The sequence below is a fragment of the Metopolophium dirhodum genome, chromosome 4 (genome assembly GCF_019925205.1).
Source record: "Metopolophium dirhodum isolate CAU chromosome 4, ASM1992520v1, whole genome shotgun sequence".
Taxonomy (NCBI): domain Eukaryota; kingdom Metazoa; phylum Arthropoda; class Insecta; order Hemiptera; family Aphididae; genus Metopolophium; species Metopolophium dirhodum.
Genome location: NC_083563.1, coordinates 31,005,270 through 31,018,847, shown reverse-complemented (window position 1 = coordinate 31,018,847; position 13,578 = coordinate 31,005,270). Strand labels below are relative to the sequence as shown.

The window sequence follows — 13,578 nt, the reverse complement described above, 5'->3', positions numbered from 1 at the left end:
AAAATACATATTTCGTGTAAAATTATCCAAGGATATAGATATGAATAACATTAACTTAATTTAACTTGATGAATTTCCAGGAATTTAAACTGAACGTCACAATATACCTATATTTTAATAAACTGCCTTTTCCCAGGGTCTAAAAACTTTAAATAAGATATTATGGAAATGCTAAAACAAATTATATTTTATGACCATATAGATATTCCAATATAGTAATCACAATAATATCATTATAATTAAACTCCGCTGGGCAGGTAAACAGCAATGTACCTATATTGCCTATACATTGCGCCGTCGTACGTGTTACATTTTTATTGTTACGTATTTCACATGAGTCTTAACAACTAAGCTGAATAAGATAAACCAAACTTAATTAAACCAACTTTTATATTATAATTGTTTTGTTTGAATTGATTGTATTGATTTGACTATCACAGTATTTCGGTATATTAAAATTACCAGAATATTATTGATTTTGTTTAAATCGAATTTAATGTATTACATAATATAATATTGAAATTTGTAAGTGCGTAAATTATTTTCGACATAAATATTATACGAGTATCTTTTTTTGTTTAATGTGTAATCGTATTTCAAAATCATAGTTTCACAAAAATAAAGCAATGAGAAATCGCTGCATTCAAAAATACGGCTCTAAGCGGGGTTTATTATATTTATCACATATACCTAACAGTATAATGGCATTGATGGAGTTGAACGTGTTGCTTACAATTCTTCGACGTTATTCAGCTGCGTTTCACGTCATCTGGGGAACTACAGGGAAAAACCTTTCTATAATAAGTACCTACCTACCACTCGAGTTCGATTTCCAATCTATAGAGTTACAGCGTTTTACGACCCCGAAAAGTGTTTTCCGAAAAATAACTCGTAAAAGATAATAATATAAAGCACACATCATTGTAAAAGTAATACCAATACATTTCTTGCTTTACTCAGAATTTAACGTGAATTTATTGAGAAATGCTCATGCAGACGCGTAAAACGAATATAATATAAGAGATATTCCTCAATACACGGCAATATAATATATATGTAATTAAATAAATATTGTGAACATATTATTCCCGTTCTATTGATTTATATTATTTTTTTAAAGGTAAAAAATATGTTGAAAAATATCAGGCGTGTATATAATATGTTTTTTTTTTAATTTCAACATTCTTAGAACACTTCTGTAAAATGAATCCGTGATTGGTAAAATTTTAACACTTTGTTTTTGTAACAAAAATGTCAATAGAATTTATTTCATATCAAACGACATATAAAGTGATAGCACTAGTTCACTATGCAATATAAAATATATTTACGACTCGTCTGATTTTGTTTTATGTAGGTATACGTTTGTACATCATATCTGTATGGATATTCGAATGTTGTCAATAGTATTCAAGACGAGAATATAATATATTATTACATAGCCACAGATATAAAAAATATATCTAAAATGAACAAACGTTGTTTATTTTATGATCAGTGTTCAACATTGACACAGCTTTTACGATATCGCGACCATAGCGTAGTATATTTTACGTACGCTATTTTATTACAAAAAAGTTTGTACTTAGGCGTGGATCTAGACATTTTGAATAGAGGAGAGGAGGGGGGAGTACATTTGGTTTGACAATAATGGTTAATACAATTATATCTAATTTTAGTACATATTATAAAAATATCCAATGGAGATTATAGATAAGAAATAAGAATTAATAACAATATTAACAATTTTATTTGTATTTTAAATTAAAGGATTTCAAGATGTTTTGAACTATTCATATTTAATAATATAAATAATAATAAGCCTAATAATTTACTATTAATGAAAAATGAAAACCTAAGTTGTACCTACATATATTATTAAATTTAATTATATATTTCTTTGTTAACACAAATTTCTTTGTTTGAAAATTGTAACTATACATTATTAACAAATTATTGATATTTATGTTAATTATTTGAATATAAAAAAAATATTTAAACAAATTATTTATTATTATTTATTTATACATGATGTATACGTGTACAACTACTATGGCCAATAGGCAAATAATATAATAAACTAATAATTTATATAATTATCGTATAATATGCAGCCATATATTTAAATTTTTTATTATTCGTAAAAATAATATAAGTTTTCTGTTACGGATAAATCAGTTCTTAATATCATGATTTGTACTTAAAAGTATCCTAGTTTGTATAAAACGTTTTTAGAAAAAGCCCTTATAAAATGATGTTTTCAGCTTTTACTGAGTGCGGTTAATAAATCTTAGGATTACCGATTGACTATTAAAACCGAGCTTTACCTGTAGGTACCTAGGCATAGTAATCGAGCCGTGTTGATAACATAATATACATCAGATGTGTACCATAGCCCCCCCCCCCTCCCCCCCAACTTCAAATTGCTATTTCACGGAGCTCATATAGAGACAGTGACGGATGTCCAAGAGATTTTCGTAATCTATTGTATTATGAGCACCTATAATATATTATATATTTATATAAACGCACTGATAAGCGGTCGTATACGCGACAACAAAATTAAAGCAGATAGATATGCCAACGCCCATGGTTTATACTACTTACTTACTTTCTTTTGATTAAACACCTCCTATCTAAGATGAAACGTGTTGTAGGAAAAAAGAGCTGTTACAACAACTTGACAAAAAAAGCGCTCGACAAAATAAAAATAAAATACGCGACTGGTATAGTGTTGTAGGTACACAGTATTATACAATTTATAATGAGTAATATATTTTGGGATCTCCTCTGAGATTTTTCGGAGTTTTAACTGAAGTAAAAAATAATCAAACAGACTTTTGTGTGTTTTGTTTAATCAGTCTTGGCACTTTTCCCGACACTTTTCTCTCTAGAGTCATTTAAATACCAAGAATTGCTTTTAACATTAATTCATATTTTGATTAATTTAAAAAAATTATTCAGTTTAATTCGCTCGACGTTGATTAATATTATAACTATCATGCATACAATTTCAAAGTAAAATTAATTAAGTAATAATTATTTTTACTTATTTCTTTCTTAATGAATTGAAGTAAATTACATAATACTGCACCGACATCTATGGCCTACTTTTTGTTAACTTTTAGGTAAATGTACAAGCAATATTGTAATCACAGTTATTGAGCGTACATAATAGGTAATTATTAATAGCTGATACTTAGCTGGTAAGTCTTTTAGAAAATAAAAATTGAACACACACAGTTGTAGGAGACCATTTGGCTCATAACTAAATAAACAGGCATGATCACCAAAAAACCAATTTTTCCTATTACTGCGCATTTTCCCTAGACTTGGAAAAAACAGTAAATGCGACTGGGAGTAAGTAACGGCCACAGCTACTAGCTCCCGGATGGGTGACCACCCGGGTTCATAGTAGTTAAAAACCTTGCCACACATACACGTGTTTGCTACCTACCGTAAAAACCGTTAAAAAAACAATCGTAAAACTAACCTACCATACCAACCTTACCCCTACTACAGCTCATAACCCCTACAACAGCTAATGGCCATAGTCGCCGGGCTCAAGTTCAATAAAAAAAAAAAAAAAAAAAAATAAATAACTATTACGACAAAATATGATTGACATTGATCTTTTGCTTCGTCGATATCGTACAAAGAAAATCACATTAGTTTTCATATTCTTAATTGGACTTTCTTCCACTCAATCTTCTTATACCAATACGTTCGCAACTTCTAGTTTTGAAAAAAAGTGTAGTGTACATGCAATTGTTTTGGGACACTTTTATTTTCTAGCGAGTGACTCTACACTGAAACTGAAAAATAGACGTAAAAATAACAAATATTATGTAACAGCTACCTACCTAATTCTTGCACATATCAGTATCCACTGTAGGGTTTTAAACTCCACGACAACGGGCAGAACCAACACGATTGTAACGATTTGCCTTTTCAGGATAACAGCGATTGACGATTGCGTATAATTTTATTTTGTTAATTAACGAAAGAATCCCCGTTAATATTAATAACTAAATGATCGTGATTAAAATATATGCTCTAACGTTGTCAAATTTATAACCTTACAATTTTGAAAATAAATATCAAATTAAATATTTTTTTATCTGCTTGAAAAAAATGCCAACAATGTTTCAGGGGCAAAATTATTAATTACATTTTATTTCACTTAATAATTAGTCTCGTCATAAAGCTATAATTAAACATCATCGTTAAAAAATAATGGCTCAAAAAAATAAAATGTAATTTAAGAATTGTATATAAATGTAATAAAGTCGTTACCTAAGATCAGCATAAATAATTTCCTTGTAATATAAATATAATACCTAATATGTTTATTATATTTTGTATTTAATTGAAGTTTGTTTAGGTAGATATTAAATATAAATCAAATGGAACTATTTTTTTATGGATACCTACCTTCAAGGACCTGTTAAAGACACATTTTTGTAATTATTGTTTCAACTTGTTGCTCCGTTATAACATTGACATTTACATAATACATGTGTATTGGTGGGCGAGCACTATATATAGTAATACGAAATGCTCTGTAGAACGTTTTTTGGATATTATATTTTCTGTTCTATTATATATATTTGGATGGAATGCGATTGCATAGTATTTACGTATTTGTTGTAGATAGTGCTTGAATTGAGTTAGGGATGCAGGACAGTCTCTTCTTAAAAAAATATGTAAGCGGTTCTAATTATATCCTAGTAAATGTGCATTTAAATATTCAGTTACTCGCATTTTTTTTACACTTTTTCATCCCAATTCAAGCACTTGGTATACGTTAGTAGTTTAAGTTTTCACGCTGTTACACCTTTAAAATTTAAAACAGTGTTTCGTTCGTAATTTTATTTTTATATCTACACAACAAATCGGAATATATTTTCGATGAATCGTATGGACTGGCCAATGGTTGAAGATCGCCAACCGCTATACATGTACCTAGGAACTGGTTATACTTACAAGGTCGTATTAATTTTGTGTTCATTCAATTTGCACCTATATATTATACAACGGCGTTAATTGTGACGATTATTATATTATAAACAACACTGTAAATGGTGAAGCATTATTGGAGCAGACACCTCCTGCTGAGTGCAGTTAGCTGCGGGAACAGTAGTTGACAGTTGATGTAATTATAACAGAAAATATTATACATTATGTACAACAATTGGCCTTAAAACGCGACAAAATGAAATAAAAACAACAAAAGATAATATTGTAATTTTTTTTTTATTATATGGATATACATTATTATAATGATTTTACAAAACAAAACAAAAAATAAAAATAAAAACAAAAACAAAACCATAATAAATTGACCCAATCGAAATATCGGGGCAAGTTACCGGGAAAAGCAAGTTGGACACTGTGTGTTATACATGATATTATATAATATATATATTATTAAAATGAAATAATAAAGACAGACAAATATTTTATTTGACATTACAATAATTTTTTTCTTTAAGAACAATTTAAATTTATGGTATTTGGGTAAAAAAAAAATTTTTTATCTTTTATAATGGATTTGTCCAACATTACTACATTTAAAAAATACGTAGTATACAAAAAAAAATATATATTAGAAAAACGTACAAAATTCATAAAAAATAGGAGTGATGAAAAAAAATGCACACAAATAATATATTTAGCATAGGCTAGTTTTTTTTTTTTTTAGCATTTATCTAAACTAGGTATACTACAAAAGAATATTTTATCATTTATTTTCCATCTCTATATAGTAAATAATTAGGTAATTACGTTTATTATAATTTTTTTTAAAAATATAAAGTTAACAAAAAGCAAAATTATTGAACTCAAGTCTCACTTTCCCTTCCAGCTGGCAATATGATATTATAATTTGTGTCTTTGAAATTAAAATATGCATTTTATATGACATACAAAAAAAAAATAATTAATAAATAAAATAAATTAATAAAACAAACAAAAAAAACGCTAGATAAAAGTTATGTAGAAAAAAAAATATAATAATATAATGAATAAAATAATAAATAAAAATCCCAGGTAAATAAAAAAAACCAACTAATAGAATAAAAACCAAAAACAATATAACATTTTTTTTATTTTTTTATTTTTAACAAGATGTAAGTTACTTTTTTTTATTTTTCTGGACAAGAGATCAATACGATCGACATTATTTAAAAATGTGTTACAAAATTAATTAGACCATAAAGAAAAAAAAATAAACAAACCAAACATATAGGTATCTGTTTTTACAATCATTCTTATTGATCATATCACAGTCCTGCCTATTTAAATATAAAAGAAAAAATAAAATAACAAATTTCTGAATGCATGTTTGTATTTGGATTATACAGAAATAAAATATCCGTTCAAAAAAACACAATAATTATTAGCTTATAGATCCTACAACAACAGCAAAATGGTAATCGTCGTTTATAACAAATTGTGGTAAAATATTAGTTAAACAAATTATACAATAAATTTTACTAAAGTTTGTCAAACAGTTTATAAAATAAATAACATAAATGGTTATTATTAAAATTGATGTTTTGAAAAAAAAAACAGTAATAGTAATAATACTAATAATAATAATCAAATAACAAAAACTAAAATATAAACTCAGAGAATGATTATCATTCCATTGCAATATAATATAATTGATGGTGAATTAAAAGTGGGATAACCTATGTTTTAAGACTTTGTAACCTTTTAATTAAATATGTGCTTGGCTTGTAGCAAATAGCCTATTTGATAGAACATCTGTATGGAAGAAAATATTGAGCCACAGGAAATAAAAAAAATGAGTAGATATAAATTTAAATTGTTATTATTATTATTATTATTATTATTATTATTATTATAATTGTTGTTATTATTATTATTATTATCATTCGAACTGTAAGAGGAACGAGAATAATAAAACCTAGGATTATTAATCAATTAAAAAAATTATGGGGAAAACAAAACAACTTATTTACACAGAGAAGTAATTGCACTATTAAGAAATAAAAAAAACGAAATATATTAAGTGGTAACCGACCCTTACAGAAAACCGGACAAGTTATAGTAATTATTATAAATTTACATGAAAAAAAAAAAGAAAAGAAAAATATATATAGCCATTTTTATCTCATAAAAGAGCAAAAGAAAAGAAAAACGAGTCAACAATTCAATTAAACGAGCATTATGCAGTTAAAAAATAAAAGATGTACAAAATACTGTATCACAGCCATACATGTATGTCAGAATGGCCAGCGAAATAAAAACAAGTAATTACATAATATTAAAATTTGTAATAAAATTATAAAAGATTGTTTTATTTTTAATGAAAAATTAAATTATTTCCCTACCGCAAAAACCACACAAGCCAAAACACTAAATGACAAACAGACATTATTATATAAACACCGATGAACACTTAAAGTAATGCTTTTTTTTACTTAGCATTTAATAGACAAAAAAGTTTTAAAAAAAATACAACTATTTATTTATTTTTGTTATTTTAAAATAACTAAGTCTAATTTTGAATAATATTTGTAATTTTAATTTTAATAATATATAAAATATCAGTTGTCAGCATAAAAAGTAAAATTATTAATTTAAAAGTGGAAAATCTCTTTTGAAAATGTGTACTGTTGAAATTGTTTAACTGTTATAGTAATGAGCAATAGAAAAGAAAAAAAATTATCTACTTTTAATATTTGTATTATTAAATATGGCTCCTGTGCTTAGGAACATAATGGGCTAATGATAATTTGACTAGAAACTAGTAAAATCTGACTGCCAAAATATTTTAAAAATTATTTTTTTTGGTTTTTTTTTTTTTACATATTATCAATAACCTAATGTATATAATGAAAAAATTCGCTATAAATATTTTATATATTTTAGGTGCGATTAAAAAACTTATCGATTCATGATAAAAATTACACTAAATTTTTCCCCCAAAAAAGAAAACAACAATTTGCCTAAACCATAATTATTTTGTTTTTTTATGTACATAGTGAAATTTATCATTACTCTCTAAATCAAGTGCAAGAAAACGCAGTATCATCTATTATTATAGTATAAATCACCATTCTTAAAAATGTATAATTATTTTATTATTTATTATCTTTTTTTATTTTTATTGAAAAATGTATAGTTTATATTTTAACTTAAGTACAATGTAATTAAATTGCTTGTTTTTTGATTTTATCTTCTCAGCTTAACGTTACCAAATCGAATGACAATGAAAACTGAGGTACGAGATAAAGGAAAAGGAGGGCCAAATAATTGTTAATACTTTAATATTGCTGTATATATCGGTTGCATCGGTAGCACTGATGTCAAATGTTATAGGGTGAATGTCCTTAAATGTTTGTATAAATTGTTCTCTAAACATCAATAATTACTGATATGATTTGTTTACCTGAAATTCGATGCTAATGTAACGTATGAATAATGAATAGCACGAGACAATTATGTGCAAATGATACTTATCATTTTGGATGTAACTGGAAATAATTCAGCAGTGACCAAAGGACTTTAACGATATTTCAATCTAATAATGTGTAATACAATATGCTACCGACCAATTGAAAAATGTTGGTAATTCATAGACATTTTGTTAAAACCAATAACATTACATTTGATACATTTTTTTTTGACTGATAATTTAAAACTCCAGGAACATTGTCAATTTCAGTGGAAAAATGAGGGGTAGAGGGGCAGAAGTCCTGCGTTAAGCATGCCTCAAAAATTGAGGTATTTTATAAAAATGATCGGGTTCCTAAGGGTATAGTAGAGTATATTAAAAATATAGAGAATTATTATAAAAAATAAAGGTAGGTTTTTAAAAACTAAATACTATCAATATCAAAAAACAAATAACGAAACATTAAAAACTTTTGAAACTAAATAACATTCAACAAACGTTATTCATTTTTTTTTTACTTAAAAAAAGGTAATACAAATTTTGATGAGAAAACACCAGTTTTCAGTTTTGTGTAATTTCAAGTATTTTTTTCTTCTTATTTTTAACTTTTAACGTTTTAGAATTGGTAACTAGGCTAAGACGTAACGAAGCTGCCTAAAAAATATAAAAAAGAAGTAGAAAAATATATTTAATATCGTATTCTTTTTATTTCATATTGTAATTTAAAACTTAGGCGAAAAACCAGGAAAAGGGCACACCTATTGTTTGCATGGATGCATGCATACATTTAATTTACGAAACATTGCACATTGATAATTAATTTATTTATTAAAGAGTTTCGATTGCTATAGGTAACACCTGTGGTCCACGTCCGCAATATCAATTAGATATATTGTTTATTCTATACAATATTGCCCCCAAAAATATAAATAATTAATAATAAGATAATATTAAGAACAAAATCATGGGAAAATAAAGGTTTACATACCAAACTGATTTAACTTGCAAATTAATAATGTCAATATTTAATTTATTTATATATTTTATATATAAATATGTATATATTTATATATACATATATATATTTTATATATATATTAAATGTGTATATAAAAAAACCATTTTATCAAAACAAAAAAACAAAATTAAAACAATATCTATAAAAATTTTATGATAAAAAGGTGGCAGTAGTCGAAACAATTTGTCTAAAAATAATAAACTTTAAAATAAAATAAAAACAAATTCTTAAGTTAGGTCATTAAACAAAAAAAATCTTTTTGGAAGTTGCATATTATCTAAGTATAAAGAGAAAAACCAACAGTTGAAAAACAATAAAAATAAAATGAAAAATAGTTCTAATGAAACAAAATCTAAGTTCTTTGGAAGGTTTGTGTAGTACTAATACAATTCGTTTGTAGTACTAATACAATTCGTTTTTGCTCGGTGTAAAGAGCCCTATCCATTGTGTTTACCCTGAATTATTTAAATAGTCCTAAAGAATAATTACAATAAAAAAAAAACCGTCAATTTCCCTAAGTCAGTAGAGGCTTAATTGTGTAATAAAGGTAGATTAAAAAAAATTGTAAAAAACAGTTCTCGCATTAAAAAACGACAGATTTTAAAAAGACTATTCAAAAACATTAAATTTTTTTTATATCATTTGTATAAACATGCGTAAGAATAATAAAATAAAATAAAAAAACAAAACAAATAAGTGGATTAATAAAATGTGACTACTCGTTACGGAATCTTACGTTATGACCAACGGAAAGGCACAGTTCTTGGACGTTCTGCTCCTTCTTTAACTAACGGCTTGTGAAATTCCCGACCCGGTCTTGAGTGGATCGTTGCCCAGCATAGTTCGCAATAGTACTGAAAACACATGACATTTTTTAAAAATAACTCGAACCTACCCTAAAATTCCGAACAGAGTTGACCACGATAATATATTATAATGTACAATAACGAAACGTGGAATAGATTTATACTCGCAAAAATGTAAATAAATATATATGAAAAAAAATTACATGGTGAAGACCGAAGACGTATATAAATTATTACGTATATATTATATTATATACATTTAAAAATATTAATTTGGTACTCTTTACACGGCACAGTAGGGCTTACTAACTTATAAGGTGTTCAAAAAGTTTGTAAACGTTTAATTAATGTCTTCAACCGGTTTTGAAATTTATACTTCCAAACTTTATGAATACATCGTATATATGTGTATAAGATAAATTCAACAAATCAAACCAAAATCAAAATAATAATACCAAACTAATAGAATTATTTTGACTCACGGCTCGCTTACTTGTAAACAAGTGACGTTGGCGCAAAAGAATGGTGCGAACTTTCCACCACATCTCTGTCCTTGGCACTCGTCGCACATCTGATCGTCAAGCACGTACGGTTTTACTTCGACCTTGGTTGTAAAATCAAGTACGTTAACAACCAGATCAATAAAATAATATAACCAGACAACAGCGTTGACAATACAGTAAAGAGGAGGTGGGTAACATCAAAAATAATATAATGGGTATGTAAATATACTGAACAGGGTATACCAAGCATCATACTCTGTGGCGTATTTGAGGGTGTAAATGGACCTCTCCTACTTTTGTGAGCTGGGCCTTGGTTATTTTTTATGAATTTATATAATGATGTAACGAAAATAAAATAATTGTTTAAAAAAAATCTAAGAAGTTTATCAACGTGGTATCAAAACATTTTGAACACCATCCTCCACCACACCCAATGGTCGAGCTTCAGATATGTCACAGTATAATATACTGCTATACCAGGGGTAGACTGGAGAGGTTTTGCCTCACTACACGGTCGGTTGAGTTGGAAAGCAGGTGATTATGCGTATGATCCAATTGATATAATAATATGATGTTTATAATACCCACGTATATTTTACCCAAGACGTATCTATAGTTTAACTAACGGTAGAAACATTTATGATTTAAATTTAATACATTTCTGTTATACTTTGATACAAATTCGAAACAACGCTCATGACGCTGCCCCAAGTGTAATCCAGGGCACCTCCAAACCTAACCCAACCTCTACTTCAGCGAATTCGTTCTACGCTGCGCTGTGGACGGGATGTCATATACTCACTCTCTTGTCGATGTCTCCGTGCTGGAGCTGTACGAAGCGGGCGCTGATGGCGGCAATATAGCTCTGTTGATTGCTAAACGCTACTCGGCCAGCTCCTTTCGGATACTTAAGCTCTGGGTCGGTATCGATTCCCGCGTAACACACTCCACCATACAATCTGTCCATGATCATAGCCAATTCGACTGAAAGCAAAAAAACAGGACAGCGTCAAAAAACGAAAAACCCGATTGTGAATCGCAAATACATATAATTAGGTATACAGGGTAATACTATGTATTTCGATGGGCACAATGACGCCTATAAACGGGGGTGTAAGTGGAGCGAGAGCTAAGTGATTCGTGGCGTTAGATCTCCTCTACTTTCAAGTTTTTGTGTGCGATAATATGATTAAATAATGGTAATAAGTAATAACACGTCATGTAAATGTTCATCGTGATCGTTATTAAAACTTACCGGCTTTCAGCGGTCTGGGTACGCCACCCACGAACACGGTTTTCCTAGGATCTAGCGGCATGGACGCGTCCAGCACAAAATCGGCGTCGGACAGACGCCAAGGCCTTATTTGCACCGGTTTGTCTTTGATGGTCGGCGAAGACACGCACAAGTATAATTTGTCGTCATCCTGAATGCACGCGTCGATCAATTGCTGTACCGAAGACTCGTCCTGCAGCAGAAATATATCATGAAAAAAAATATCCAAACGACAATTTATTGATATAAGTAGCTGGTCGGTAAGTATAGAAAGTATTATATAAATTGATGGTATAGTACATATATATACATAAAATATAATATTTATATAATTATATATAATATACCATAGTATATTGACATCGGCCGTTTTGAAAAAAAAAATATTAACCCAAAGACTATATATCTCTCTGCCACTTTTTCCTTTCGTTGTATATTTTCCAGTATACTCGTGAAACGGGTGGAAAAAATGTAAGTTTTGGGCCAATTGGTAGTTTGCCAAATAATTTAAGAACACACACAAACACAAAATGAATCAAATACATAAATGGAGAGAGAATTTAGTATTTTTATTTAAAAAAAAAAACGCTTTCAAGTTTGCAAAAAATAATTTATCAACGAGTTCATTTGTTTGTTTTTTTAATTATATTTTTATTTAATTCAATAATAACATAAATGAGATATTTCGAAGTAACTTTTTCCGTAGGGACAAAGACTTCTTAATTTTTTCCGTATAAACAATTTAAATTAAAATCAGATAATTGCTTAAACATGTTTAATGCATGATAATATGCATTTACCAATTGCCTTTTGTTTAAACATTGAATTCATCTTTAATCCATACTTTACTTCATGGTCAAAAAATGTAGCAGAGTTGTAACTTAATTTTAATTTTTAAAACATTTTTTCATACCCTTTAGAATTATATTAATCTTGATTTCATAATTGTAGAAAAGTTTTAGAGGTCAAGTTTGTTGGTTTGTTAAGTATACTTATATAAGAATTTAAGATATAGTGCAACATTTACCTTGTATGGCGACGGCTAAAACAATATATTTTATAAGTTATATACGCTTCATAGCAAGTTTAAGAAACTTCAACAAATTGAAAAATATGTATCAAGTTTAAAAACAAAAAGTTAATATTCTTTATTCGGTTGTTATTCGTATTTATAAAAACCGAACATTTTAATGGCCAATAGGGCCCTGTTTTAGAAATAAAATGTAATAATTTGTTGAAACTTTGGTCATGAGTATAGACTATTATTGTATAATATATGAGTCACAATTAAAATGATCTCTTCAAAAAATCTATGGGCATTTAAGAGAAATTCACAAATGATTAAATTCAGTAAATAAGTTATTAGATTTTTACGATGTTGATAAATAATTAATAATCAAGTATTTCTTCTTCACAATAGTTATTTTTACGAATACACGGATATCACAACTGTCAAATTAATATTCCATAAAATTGTCTTGTTATACGCTATTCAACAACCGTTAATAGGATTGTCTCAAGGTTAATTTTAAGTAGAAATTAATTATTAT

The 13,578-nt window shown here is 27.6% G+C and overlaps 1 protein-coding gene across 2 annotated transcripts in view; it reads right to left on the bottom strand.

Annotated features, from left to right (window-relative positions):
* Positions 1–5,237: 5,237 nt before the first annotated feature.
* LOC132944017 (cytoplasmic polyadenylation element-binding protein 2-like) overlaps positions 5,238–13,578 on the bottom strand; it is a 183,555-nt gene continuing 175,214 nt past the window's right edge. For both annotated transcript variants that reach the window (XM_061013225.1, XM_061013226.1), the window contains 4 exons: positions 12,011–12,221; positions 11,558–11,739; positions 10,746–10,856; positions 5,238–10,300 (listed from right to left, as the gene is read on the bottom strand). In XM_061013225.1, coding sequence (XP_060869208.1) covers positions 10,184–10,300; positions 10,746–10,856; positions 11,558–11,739; positions 12,011–12,221 — 621 coding nt within the window. In that variant the 3' untranslated portion in view covers positions 5,238–10,183. The remainder of the gene's footprint in view (positions 10,301–10,745; positions 10,857–11,557; positions 11,740–12,010; positions 12,222–13,578) is intronic.